This window comes from Priapulus caudatus, unplaced genomic scaffold (assembly GCF_000485595.1).
Source record: "Priapulus caudatus unplaced genomic scaffold, Priapulus_caudatus-5.0.1 Scaffold310, whole genome shotgun sequence".
Taxonomy (NCBI): domain Eukaryota; kingdom Metazoa; phylum Priapulida; class Priapulimorpha; order Priapulimorphida; family Priapulidae; genus Priapulus; species Priapulus caudatus.
This window is the reverse complement of record NW_014577371.1, coordinates 293,827-308,238: the sequence shown is the minus strand read 5'-3', so window position 1 is coordinate 308,238 and position 14,412 is coordinate 293,827. Positions and strand designations below refer to the sequence as shown.

Below are 14,412 nucleotides of genomic sequence, written 5' to 3'. Positions count from 1 at the left end.
TTAAGTAAGTTAATTATTAAGTTAACGTAACTAACGTAATAATAGTAGTACGACGTACTACTACTACGACTAGTAGTAAATAATAACTACGTACTAGTAGTCGTGTGTGTGTGTGTGTGTGTGTGTGTGTGTGTGTGTGTGTGTGTGTGTGTGTGTGTGTGTGTGTGTGTGTGTGTGTGTGTGCGTGCGTGCGTGTGTGTGCGTGCGTGTGTGTGTGCGTGTATGCTTGTGTGCTTGTTTCTATTTCAGATGAAGGGCCAGCTAGTAGCGTATCTGTTCTTTGTGATACTTGTTGAACTGCGCGGAGATTCTGACGTCTGGCTTCGCCTTCCTAGGCGTGGGATTTCGCGCAGAATCCGGAACCAGATTCAAAAATTGGCAGAATCGACTGGTATCGTATGGATTTTTTTTCAATTTCGTATATTTTACTAGGAAGTTATTACCTTAAAAGGAAGTTAATATTATGTGCGATTTTTTGTTAGGGAAGGTGGGGTGACAGTTTATATTCATGACTCTATGAAACAAACAAATATTCATGCTAAACTTTTTTGGGCTAGGCGTCTGGTAGTAAAGTTAATATTCGTCTATAATTGATAAACTATTTTTAAGCATTTTATAATGCAAAAGTTGACGCAGCCATGTTATGGAAATGGAGGTATAGTTATAGTATGAGTGGATACAAACATTGTGGTTTTATTTCACTTCTGGTAGTATGTGCATTTGTCAATTTGTAAAAATTGTGATGTATGCGTATGTTTACACTGCCATATTCTATCACGATTTTACCGAAAGGAATCAATGCATTTATATTATTTTAATTTACATTATTTACATTTTATAACATTTTATGAATACACAATGAACTAACGTCAATTTATATCCAATGTATTACTAGACGGGATTAGAACTAAGATAAGTTAAGTAGATCATAAGCAGTAGTATTTTGACAGCACAAAGAACGAATGTCACTCGTCTTTCGCGGTTTTACCTCTCTCGTATGTGCAACATCGTCGTGTTTCCCTCGTCCTGTTTTCTCTCTCAATATACACTGTTACTGTAACTGTACATTGTTGAAACGTTATTTGTCATCACGTCTTCAGACGTGTATAAGTAGATTTTACACTCCTAATCTATATTATACACATACATTATTGATAATTAATCTATATATTACACTCCTGATATCTACACGCATATATAAATAAATCAATTTGTTTCACCTCACTTCTTTTCACATACGATTAATAAATGTGCTCCCTACGTTGCTTTTTTTCGTTTTTTATCGGTTTTTATTGGACTTGAAAAATGGTACACACTGCATCAGCACTCAGCAAATAGAGATAGAGCATGGAAAGTTAACTCGCAGTGCTACCAGTGGACTAACCCCCGCTGTAGTATTTACTGTGAAAGCAGCTGCGTGGCTTCGGGTTAAGGAACAGGAGATGGGCACCGCCCTGTGCGCCACATAGGCGCGGGAAGGATTTAAATTAACTGCTCATCTCTACACACTGTCATCACACATCCAGACTTGTAGTAAGGTCCCTTATCTTTGTAGATGTTCCGAACGTTCAGTATAGAATCATTGGAGGTGAGGACGCCGAGATATGCGAAGCTCCATATACGGTATTCATAATAATATATAGAACACGTAATATTTGTAACAATTTTAATTAAAATGTATATACTTGAATCATTTTAATTAAAATAATATACTTAAATAATGGCTCCAAAAGCTTGGGCGGCGTGGCGTGTATTTTGTGTTTAGTACCATTTCGGAATGATGTGATAGCTGTGATATTGGATGATATTGGGTAATAATGCGTGACGTTTGCGGGGCCGGTGTGATGAGCTTGTAGAAGGTGATTAGCTCTAGCCTAGTGTGGACTACTGGGTTGCACACACACACACACACACACACACACACACACACACACACACACACACACACACACACACACACACACACGCACACACACACACGCACGCACACACGACACACACCAACACACAGGACACACACACACACACACACACACAACACGCCACGCACACACGGACACACACACACACACGGACACACACACAACACACACACACACACACCACCACACACACACACACACAAAACACACCCCCCCACACACACACACACACACACCACAACACACACACACCACGCACGCACACACGACACACACACACACACTGACAACACCACACAACACACACACACACACACACACACACACCACACACACACACACACACATCACCCACACGCACGCACGCGGCGCGCAGACATCTGTTCAATGTCGCTTTGTGAAGGACAACTTTGTTCAAGAGAAAATAAAGGAAGGATCACCGTATCCTGTCCAAATTCAAACAAATTTGGTGTTCCTAACTAACATCGATATATTTATATCTCCTTTGCCCGGCGTACTAATCACAACGCATTTTGCTGTTTTTCCCAAATGAGTCATCGCTGCTGCATTATTCGCGAGATTGTACCACGTGCATCGTCAACTTTTTATCATGGTATGCGTGCCAGCTTTAATTCTGTGTTGCACTGCACACACGCCCCTTCTCCCTTTCAGTGGCCTTACTTAGGGACAATCCGAATCACCAGTTCTGCCGGATGTACCCTGATTCATCCATCGTGGGTACTTATCAGCGCCACTGCGTGTGAGTAAAACTCTTTCGTTTAAATATCTCAGCTTCAAACTCGAAAAACGGTCTCAGTTTCGCCCCTATAAAAATCAACATGCCTCATATGCGTTCCAACGATTCACATTACTTCTTTATAATTCTACTTACATTATATATGCTCTTTTGATCTCTTCTCATATCGCTCCAAAAAAATCGCATGACTTCTCTTGATCATATACTTACTTATATATATATATATATTATATATATATATATATATATATATATATATATATATATATATGTGCTACTTTTGATCTCGTCTCATATGCTCCAAAAAAATCGCATTCCTTCTTTTGATATATTCTGCTTTACATATGCTACTATTTATCTATTCTCACACTTTTTGCTATATCACATAATAGTGATACGCTGTCTGCATGCGCGTTGTAATTTGTAACTTTGTAATTAGTAATATTGGTTTGTATTGTAAATTGTGTATTGTATAAATACATTTGTATTAGGACATCAGTGTATGTTACGTAATGCATAAATCGGCAGGAAGATTTCTCATCAGTAGAAGACAGATCTTAGCGCTTTGGCGTCATGTATATATGAATGGTGGCCAATAAATCCATTTCAGGGGTCGAACTCCAAATGGGATAAAGATTCTTCATGGCAGCACTTCGTTAACGAGCGGCGGAACTAAAATCACGGTGAGTCGGTATTCCCCATATTTCAATATCAATATCGAAATCAATATTAATATCAATATCAATATCAATAATAATATCAATATCAATAAAAATATCAATATCAATTATCAATATCAATATCAATATCAAAAACAAAATCAGAATACTATAAGAGAGAAATCCACACAAACATGTGTACACATATTACACACGCGCCATACGCAGAGATTTTAGAAAAGCGTAAAAATTAGATTGCGAAATGCAGGTAAACTACATTCTGCAATAGACATGTAGACAAAAGCAAACTGCCGTGTTCTCGGCGTCTGAGAAAAACAATAGTGATTAAATAAATACTTACTATACATCGATAAAACCTAGACGTCGCTACAATCGGAATTGTGATCTGAATTCCTACTATTGCAGCCAGCAATATAATTAATTTACGCATTTACATTCGACAGGTTGATAGTATAATAAGACACTCCGGCTACAATACAAGGACCAACGCGAATGACATCGCCCTGCTGGAACTGTCCACGCCAGTGACATGCGACACCAACACTAAAGCTGCCCCGCTACCCCAGAGTTCGGCATCGGCGTGCGTTGGCTGTACGGTGACAGCTAGTGGTTGGGGAGTGTTGACAAGTACAGGAAGTAGGCAATATACGAGTAGCATTTACGCGAACTTAATTTTGTCCGAATACCTATACTACATAGCCGTGTAAAACGTAATAATTAATAATGCGTAATAATTAATAGCCGTGTAAAACATTATGATTAATGCTTCCCAAAACGCCCTACGATCTCAATGTGCACGCAGGCGTGTTCGCTTTCCGCTTTTATGAAACGAAATATTTGTTTGGGCTGGCTGATTATCAGTTAGGTGGTCTCACTGCGAGTTTTTTTTTACAGTAAGACAAAGGAGATCTTTTGATGGTACTTGTTTAAAATAAAAGATTCTGTCTTGTGTTTGCCCTGATAGCTTATGGAAGAGTACTGATGAGTCGTTTCGTTAAAAAATAGCGAAAGAACAGGCGATTGTCGAAATCAGTGTTGTCTTCAAACCGATATTATACAACCTTTGTAATATTGGAAATCGTTGCGAGCATAATACGTAGAGACTCTGACATGTGCTAGCATTCTCGCCCTGAACAAATACCTGCATTTGTGGGTTTCGCTTCTTAACTGTACCGCAATACTTCGGTTTGATGAGGTAAAGCAAGAACAGTCTGGGTCTTGACTTGTTCTTAGTAACCTACATGAATTATAAAATTAATTCACTAATGCTATTGATTCCAATACTAAAAGAGTCATTGCAGCTCCTGGAGGAAACGGCCACACTGAAGCACTAGCTAATAATAATAAATTATAAGAAAGTAAATAATATAATATAATATATATATATATTATATTATAATCGATTACAAGGATAAATCTGGTATGTTACCAACAGCCGCAGCCGTAACTAAAAGGCATTCTCATGGTTAATTGAATATCATTGTATGAATTCAGGTGATGACACTGATGTTTTGCAATTGGTGGACCTCCAGGTGATCTCCAATAGCGCATGTGAAGATGTATATGGTCGTGGCGCTATACCTGATAGCATGTTGTGTACCCAGGCTGACGGAACACACGACACTTGCCAGGTTTGTAGTTTTGCTACGTTAATCACTACTAAATAAGTATATATATATATATATATATATATATATATAATTAATTAGGAATAAATAAAATAATCATAATGACATACATTTCAAACTACGGTAAGTAAATAAAAAGGTAGTATATATGTCGCAGTGATTCTAGTAGGGTGTCTATTAGGGAGAGTTGTTAATCCATTACTTCTGACGCGTATCAACAGGGAGACTCTGGAGGTCCTATGGTGCAGAAAGAAAGCTTCACATTGCTCGGCATCACGTCGTGGGGAGCTCAATGCGCCTCTAGAACATTCCCTGGCGTCTACACGCGGGTGTCCGAATTCGTAGACTGGATAGACAGCAGCACCGGAAACGCAAACTTTCCCAAGACGGGAGACGCGTGCTTCCTGGACAATATCGAGTGCTCTGGCTCTCAAGGAATCACGGTCGCCGAAAGTACAGATGCAACAACCGAATCAACAGCGACTACGACCGAATCAACAGCGACTACGACCGAATCAACAGCGACTACGACCGAATCCACGGCCACGTCGAGCGAGTCTACATCCCCGGAAGCATCGACGGAATCAGCGAGCGAACCATCAACAGAGCCGTCTACAAGACGTCCCCGTCCCAACGGACGCCCAGGCGGACGCCCAGGCGGACGCCCAGGCAGACGCCCTAATGGCCGCCCTGGTGGCCGCCCAGGCCGTCGCCCAAACGGACGCAATAATGACGGCGACGACGAACGCAATAATGGCGACGAAGACGGACGCACTAATGGCCGCCGAAACGAGCGCACTAATGGCCGTACAAACCGCCGTTCGACCCGCCGCGACGGCAGTGACTAAGAAAGAGACGATAAATAGAGTAAAAGAGGTTCAAATTGTTCCAGTAAAATAAATCTAAACAAGGGGGCGATTACTGCCGTCACAGCAACAGACGAGTAACAAGACGCAGGTGGTTGTAATTATAAAATCACAATTGGGGTACGGCTTACAATAACTCAAACCTTAATTATTACCTTAAACCTAACCAAAATTCTCCCTCTTTGACAACGAAAATGTGTTTCAAGAAATAAAACGCTACTCATAGTAATAGCAGTAAACGCGCAAACCTGTTGAGGCAATGGCCTGTTTAGTAAAAGGTTGGCAATTGCCGTCACTCATTATTCGATCATGAATAAACTTGCAGCACGTAGAAACGATATGAAACAATTATCCTGACAATGCGCCTAAATAATGATGGGCCAATGTCCTTGCATTCATCTGCGCTCATATGTAAGCCCATCACGTCAAGAGTAATAAAAAATATAACATAAACAACCATTAACGAATAATAACTATAATTACGCGCAAACAACGCAGAAAAATAACAAATCAACCTTTCCCAGGATGCATTAATAGTTGATGCCGAGTGGGCTCGATTATAACTGCGGAATCTAGTTTTTCAGCTTTGTCTATTCACTGTAGGTAGTCAGCAATCGCTTAGCGATTCTTCGTTAATTCTTTTGTTCGATGCACCGTCGTCGTCATTATCTAGTAAATCGTATTCAGTAATCTATCGTGCAATTACTAGTAAAATACTATGAACACGGGCGCAATTATCTCTTATTTAAATCAGTGATCTAGCTAGAAATTTTCACGCTTAGGTTTTGCTAGGTTAATCATAGTTGGAGTGCTATAGGCTGTTTCTTGCCGTACGGTGCTAGTATAGTGATATATTACATGGAATAGACTTGTTTTGTTATAGTCTCGTACATTTCCGTACATTTGAGGATCATTCCGACAATGCGACCGAGCTGATATCTGCATCCATGTTATATGGATAACCTGGTCTTCGCACACATCTGTGCCTACGCACGTACATTAGACCAGATTTCACTAGGATATCATGAACCTATAAATGAATAATATATAAAACACGTAGCATCGGCAAAAGCCATGTAAATAATATCAGTAAGATCACGATTAGACTCAATCTATATCTTACTCTATATTCAACTAGTATGTGGTAGTATCCTACAGCTCGACCGTCCGTCCACGGTAGGATAGCAAATAACATTCTCGCACTGACTAAATATCTGCTATTAACCTTATGATCAGACCTTGATAACCTCAGCTAGTACTTTCTACGGACGACACTGAATGCCAGTGTACATCATGGCTGGTCGCTTTACTGTTCTCTATTTTTTTGTTGCTGCTGTCATTGCTAGTCCGACTGAATACCAAGTAAAATACGATCGGTATGTTTGTATTTCAAATTTATCTACATTGTCGTTGTATCCATACTCGCTATTTTTGTAACTGGCTAAACAGCAATTAACGTACAAAATAATGTTTCCTTATAGAACAGGAAATTATAAAGTGTTAAATCTGACAGTTAAACATATCACAACTATACATCATTAGACAGATTTGTCATCTTAGACCAAGTGTTTATATATAAGTGATGGGAAATAAAATTATTAAGTAAAAATAATAGTATACATTAGTGTGTTTTTCCAAACCACCACAATCTAGGGGTATGGAAAGTAATATACATATATATATATATATATATATATATTACTTCACTTATTCCCTATATATAGAGAGGCAGAAAGAGAGGAGATAAATAGATAGATAGATAGATAATAAGATAGATAGATAGATAGATAGATAGATATATAGATAGATAGATAGATAGATAAAATAGATAGATAGATAGATAGATAGATAGATAGATAGATAGATAGATAGATAGATAGATAGATAGATAGATAAAGTAGCGATACCTTCTATAACGATTGTAACTTGATTTTTTCATTTTATGAAATAAGACACAAGGGCACAAGGAATTGAAAACTTGCACGTGGAGGTATTTACTTCTGTAACTGTATTTAGATCACGTGAACGTTAATGTTGTATTTGACATAGCAGTGCTGTAGTCAAGGCTTACGAGGATGTGTTTTTTTAGTCACTGGTCTCTGTAAATTACAAGACTGGCTTTCTACACCGTAGCACGCTAGAGTCATCTTCATGCATGCGGAAGATAACTTAGCGAATATATGACAATCGCAAGTTATTGTCGGCTTGACAGCAGAGGTTGTTTTGAGAAGGCAAAATTTCACCCAACCAATTGCCATTGTAAGGCACAACAGCAATTGGGTTCCTCAGAACTAGATATTCATCCATAAATAGTTTTTGTGCACAATATCTTCCTAACTATCTTCCTCTTTATTAAAAACGTTAACATCATAGCGTGTTTTCATACTGAATTTTGGATGTACATTGTTTTCTGCCTCGCATGTGCGACCATAGCTGTTTCCGTAAAAGAAATACGCGGGACACTCTCAGCTGTATTATCATTTATTTGTTTCATACCGTATGATTGGTCGAGCGCAATTAAAATGAGAATGTGTAACGCCATCAACTGGTACGTAGTGATATATGCGATAACTAACCTTTACTTACTGATGTTTTACTATAGGCTAATAGACAAGCTAGCACGAGAGAAACAAGTTTCTGAACAAACTGCAGATTATAACCTAACGATATATCATCGTCATGGTGAGGTAAATATTCTAGAACAGGCGTAGGAGAGTAAATTCCCTTGAGTGAACGCACGGTTGCCATCAATTACACGAGCCATAGATAACTTGTAATGCATAATTAAATAATAAATCGTCAATTTCAGTAATGACATCAATTCTACGAATATATATTAGTTCTTTTGCTTTCGACAGATAGATGCCTGGATTCGTTCTATGGCTTCAAAATACCCTGATATTGCCTCAATTCACAACATTGGAACGTCCTTATTGGGGCTACCGATGAACATTATTAAGGCAAGGCAACGCATCATACTCTATTTCGCGGGTCATAAGACGATGCGGGCGAATGGCAAGTATGCGTGAATATGTAATGTCTGTGGCTCTAGCTAATGTAGCTGTTCTGGTAACTCTCTAGTCACTTTTTGGTAAATTTTACTATCAATAATCTACGCGCCAAATGACGATAAGGACGCTAAGATCTTTATAATAATAATAATCAACTGCGTATTGATTTCAAGAATTGATTATCGAGTTTTGCAAATGGAAAACTGTGCATTTCTTCGATAAATTTTATTTTGACCAAACTACATTATATATTCAAGATTTCCAAGCCAAATGGACGTAAAAAGCCCATCATCTGGATCGATTCTGGAATACATGCCTGTGAATGGGTATCGATGGCCACAAACCAATACTTTATACACCAGGCAGGCATTACGTAAAATTAATTACTATATATCAAATCACTAGTAAATTAAAACAAATAATTTTTAGTGTTTGTTTGTATTTTTAATCAGATAACGTAATGATATCGATCTATATATTCCATACGCAGGCAGTATATGCATACAATTGAGTGCCAAATGCGGTTTAGAGCGAGATTATATACATAAATGCCTGTGTTTAGTGATTACAAATTACTTTATATAAACATATTTGAAAATAGTAATACTGTGAGTAGTGAATGACGATTATGCAAATTACTTAAGGTAAATCCTGTATTAATTCCAATACTTTTCCATTTGTCGTCGAAATACAAAATGAGGTGCCATTTTCTCCAATGTGTTCAGTATGGTACAGCTGTAGTATGCAGGTAGTATGTGCTGCATGTTAACAGACTATCGATCTCTTATCGTCACTATTCGACATCTATAATGTCATGTGTCACATCGACATGTGTAATCTATCATCATGCACACAGAGGCATGTATAAAATATAATACCTACAAGTACAACGACCGTTTCTACAGTTGTTGACAAAGTATGCAGAGAACTCGCAAGTTCAGAACTTTGTGGATCAGATTGAGTGGCACATCTTGCCTGTCGTCAACCCAGATGGATATGAATACTCACACACACACGTAATTATTGTAATCAAATTTTAATTAGTTACGTTTAGATTTTCTGTTTCTGTTGTAGTACGTTGCAGTATCCAAATTTGGCATTGAGGCAACGGATTTAATCTTGAGATATTTTTGGTTATTTTTACATAAACTTGGTTTATCATCGCATATACCTGGTTTGTAGAGCTTATCATCTTCATCACACGTAAATTAATTACAGTTTCTGTTTCATTGGTTTTGCAATAGAATAATTGTTTTATTTCATTTAATCAGGATCGACTGTGGCGCCGAACTCGTTCAGGTCCTAACAACGGTTGCTATGGCGTAGACGCAAACCGTAACTTCGATTTCAAATGGATGGGTGATTATTGGGTTCAAGGATAGAGATGATGTCCTGGACGGTGATAGGATAGGATGATGTTTATTACTGGACATGCTCTCTATCCTTGAGCCGATTATTGCAGGCATTCAGGACACAATTAATGAATGATTATAGGTTTCTTATCGATACTAATCAATCCACTAGCGATTTTAACCGCAAGTGTGTTTTTATTATTTATTTATCAGAAATGTACTCGGTCCACTGTCTTTTAGAGGTCGGCGCCAGCAACGATCCCTGCTCCGATACATACGCCGGTGCAACCCCAGATTCTGAAGTAGAGACAAGGAACATACGTGATTATATACTGCCAATAGCCAAGGATATAAAAGCGTTCATCACTATACACTCTTACACTCAGCTATGGCTTATACCGTGGGGCTACACTACGGGCTTGCCGTCCGACTACGATGATTTGGTGCGTCAATTATTACTGTCATTATTAAATTACCATTTTTGGAAAATACTCGCAAAATGTACAAATGTAGTATTGAGGCAATCGAGAAAAGTTTATACCAACATAGCAAATACATTTTTTATACGATCATGTGTTGGGAAAGAATTTTCTGACGAGTTGTATGTCTAGTATGAACTTTTATTGGTAAATATACAACCGCTCTGATGACAATGCGCGGTGTGGCATTCGAAACGATGTTTTGTACACGACAAATGCATTGCGCACGAGCACAAAACCAAATGTTGTGAATCTATGTTTGTATAGTAACAATTGCGTTTTAATGATTTTAGTACGATTTGGCGATGAGAGCAACGAGCGCTTTGACAGCAGTGCATGGTACGAGGTATCAAGTCGGAACGGCATCTAATATCTTGTGTATGTAATGAAAATAATGCGAAATAGTTATGCGACATTTTAAAGGCCCAAGCGTAATTGTTTAACAGATTGCACATGTTTTCATAGTTTTTTTCCTAATAGTATTCAGAAAAATATGGGATTGCATAAGAACAAAACTGCAACTGCTTAACTTTTCGAGAAAAACAAGACGTCCTGCAATGGTGTATACTCAAACTTAGTCGAGCTATTGTAAATTTGTATTTTTAATACACTAGAACATGTGATATGCAAGTGCGTATACACGCGCGTGTGCGTAGGGATTATGTAGGGTCAAACGACGGTTAGCAATTATATGAGATATGTACCTCTTATATCAAAACCAGCGGCCGGGTGTAATCAGCCTTGAATTTTATCTGTTCTTTCGACATATAGTCTTACTAGTGCTACTATTAATGTCATTGCAGATGAGTCCACCGGGACATCACGTGACTGGGCAAAGGGTGTTGCGAAGATAAAGTACGTTTACACGGTCGAGTTACGAGATACTGGCTACTACAATTATGAGCTGCCGGAAAATCAGATTGAACCAACGTGTGAGGAGACGTGGGAAGCTATGAATGTTGTCGCAAAGCAAATCATATCAGAGTTTGCATAGGCTTGTAATTAGTATGTCGCCCGTCTCCAGTCATTATGTACCCCAACCGAGCAGTTACGATGTAGTTCAAATAATAGTATTCTGTTCAGTGATATTCATTATAATGACTTGTTCAGGTGTACTATTTTGTAACCTATTATATACGTGGTTTGTATACTTATAACTTTGTATGGTAGTAAGATATAACCTCTGGGCATTGCCGCAGCGTAACGAGCGTGTAACGTGTGCGCTGCACTGGTGACGGATTCAGGCAACAGTTTTTGGATTAACCAATCAAATGCATGATTTGAAGCACGTGATCAAATATGGCAGCGCCCGTGGTATGGGAGAGAACGAGGGAGGACGAACTCGTTGAAATCTGGCAGAACCGCCCATGTCTTTTCGACATTACGAGTAAGGAATAAGAAAAAAAAATTATTAAATATATTCCAATAACTTGAAGAACGGCTATCGTGGTGTCAATGGGCGCTTCCATTTTGAACAGGTGACGGAATCAGTTCATACAGTGGTATGTTGCTGACAGATCGTTGCATTGTCGCCGGGTCCCGCACACGTGGCGATTTTTATCGCCACGTGTGCGCTTGGCTTTACGTAAAAAAACGTTACACGGGCCAACACTACAGTAAATAAGATTAATAAAACCGAGATCTAGTATTGGATGCCGTATGTGCCTAAGACTTAGTATTTTGCTGACACATGGGTTGTAGCTGTGAATAAAGTCAATCGTCTTCGGCAAAAGTTCGTTCCTCATAACCAACGGGTTTGACTGTTATTGGCGTTGTCTACATCTAGCTATACATGAATTTCGGGAGCGAATTTAGAGAGACATGATACAAGATTGCGTGGCACAGCTTTGCTGTTGATTCTAAGCGCTGCGCGCGGATGAGACGCGCAGTTCCGCGGGATATGCGCACGCGACCGCGGGGATGCTCAAGTATGAAGCGCTGTACGCAGTGAAGACGTGCGCCAAATTCGAGGCCCGGCGCACGTATCCACAGCGGTCAGCGGATGGTCTGTAGTTTTAGAAGATAACAATGATTATATATGGACGATATTTTAGGAATTGGAGATTATAAAACAGTAACAAAAATCGCTCAGTTATGCTCCAGATTAGCTAAATCAAAAAGATTAGCATTTAATATAAACAAAACAAATACAATGGTTATAAAATTCACAAACAAAGAAAGGATAGAGACGGAGATATTAATAGGCAACCAAGTAATCAAAAAATGCACCAAATATTTATACCTAGGGGATTTAATTAATGATATAAGAGGTCATAACGATATGATAAGAGTCCGACCTGAAAAATGTAGGTTCATGATGAGGAAAATATTATCATGGGCAGAAGAGTAAAATTATGGAAATCATACTATAGAAGCAAGAGTGAAATTATACGAATGCACAGTTTTACCCTCTTTCCTAAATAACAGTGAAACATGGACTAACTTAACTAAGGAAGAAGTAAAAATGTTGGAGGATTTCCAAAATGAGTGCCTGAGCAAAATAATAATCACGCAGAAAACGCAGAAAAATCTACCGAAAGGCATTGAAAGACGATGAATACTCCAAGGAAAGATACGGAGAAATTAGTAAAAATAACATATTATAGTTTCTATACGTAAATCGTGGTAAATACATTAAAAACGCATTATTTTATTAAAAATCCCCATATTTACTTATAAAATATCCAAGAGATGGCGCTGTGGCATGTAAACATTGGCTCCAAACATTCCATCCTCTGTCGTGCAGTGTGGTGTGTTTTATTGAATTGTTCAATAAATGACGCACTCGTTCACTTCCGACAGCGAGTGAAAATGCAGAAAATTTTCCGCTTCGATGCGAAATGCTCGGCCGGGCATTTCATTATTTACGAAAAGTAAAGAGGCTGGGGAAAGACAGTAGGTACAGGAACTGGTCACGTTTTTGTGCCAAACTCTATCGTAGGAAACCGTTCTAGCCAAGCAGAATGCCCTAGTTCTTGAGATCGGCGATTTGGTGCTGTAATGGGTCCCCACCTTTGAAAATATAATAGAGAAGTGCGGCGTAGGCTGTGATTGGAAGACACAAAGTGTCAATCCTCGGCGCGCCTCGGCAGAATGGAAAATCGTGTCGAACGTTTTAGTCTATATCTCCGGATTGCGGGTGTATACGAGGAAACGATTTCGCACGATGCTAGGCGAATGTACTGTATACGATTTGAGCTCAAGTTAGTTGCGTTACGCGTAGTAAATTGTAGGTATTTTAAGGCTAGTAAATGACGAATTTCCCTTGTTTATTGATGTCACACTCCTTCCCTATTATCTACTCCTGATACATACATACATACATACATACATACATACATACATACATACATACATACATAGTATGTATGTATGTATGTATGTATGTATGTATGTATGTATCATACATACATACATACATACATACATACATACATACATACATACATACATACATACATACATACATACATACATACATACATACATACATACATACATACATACATACCCATACATACATACATACATACATACATACATACATACATGCATACGTACACACACACACACCAATACACCAAACACACGCACGAACGTACGCACGCACGCACACATACATGCCTACTGTTAGGCCTATTTATAATATTGTATTACATATTATATTATATCATATTATATATATATATATATATATATATATATATATATATATAA

The 14,412-nt window shown here is 38.5% G+C and overlaps 2 protein-coding genes and 1 long non-coding RNA gene across 3 annotated transcripts in view; all 3 read left to right on the top strand.

The window, feature by feature from the left end:
• Positions 1–1,625, top strand: part of LOC106808884 — a 2,035-nt gene extending 410 nt beyond the window's left edge. Inside the window, exons 2-3 of the long non-coding RNA XR_001393819.1 lie at positions 250–391; positions 1,556–1,625. This is a non-coding gene — a long non-coding RNA (uncharacterized LOC106808884). The remainder of the gene's footprint in view (positions 1–249; positions 392–1,555) is intronic.
• A 996-nt stretch (positions 1,626–2,621) lies between these two features.
• LOC106808881 (mite allergen Der f 3-like) lies at positions 2,622–7,423 on the top strand. Its single transcript, XM_014811788.1, has 5 exons — positions 2,622–2,682; positions 3,290–3,362; positions 3,803–3,995; positions 4,854–4,990; positions 5,209–7,423. The coding sequence occupies exons 1-5, from the start codon at positions 2,636–2,638 to the stop codon at positions 5,833–5,835; spliced, it is 1,077 nt and encodes a 358-aa protein (XP_014667274.1). The 5' UTR covers positions 2,622–2,635; the 3' UTR covers positions 5,836–7,423.
• Positions 7,424–8,889: 1,466 nt separating this feature from the next.
• Positions 8,890–11,689, top strand: LOC106808863 (carboxypeptidase B-like). The gene is made up of 6 exons (XM_014811752.1): positions 8,890–8,922; positions 9,122–9,226; positions 9,770–9,880; positions 10,459–10,659; positions 10,989–11,073; positions 11,499–11,689. The coding sequence occupies exons 1-6, from the start codon at positions 8,890–8,892 to the stop codon at positions 11,687–11,689; spliced, it is 726 nt and encodes a 241-aa protein (XP_014667238.1).
• The last annotated feature ends 2,723 nt before the right edge of the window (positions 11,690–14,412 follow it).

Bases quoted from the DNA above. Each gene is read 5' to 3' on its own strand.
- LOC106808881 (XM_014811788.1), top strand. From the start codon at position 2,636: ATGTACCCTGATTCATCCATCGTGGGTACTTATCAGCGCCACTGCGT. The intron at 3,363-3,802 runs GTGAGTCGGTAT...TACATTCGACAG, and splicing joins GCGGCGGAACTAAAATCACG to GTTGATAGTATAATAAGACA. The intron at 4,991-5,208 runs GTTTGTAGTTTT...GCGTATCAACAG, and splicing joins GAACACACGACACTTGCCAG to GGAGACTCTGGAGGTCCTAT.
- LOC106808863 (XM_014811752.1), top strand. From the start codon at position 8,890: ATGTCTGTGGCTCTAGCTAATGTAGCTGTTCTG. The intron at 8,923-9,121 runs GTAACTCTCTAG...TATATATTCAAG, and splicing joins TAGCTAATGTAGCTGTTCTG to ATTTCCAAGCCAAATGGACG. The intron at 9,227-9,769 runs GCAGGCATTACG...CCGTTTCTACAG, and splicing joins ACCAATACTTTATACACCAG to TTGTTGACAAAGTATGCAGA.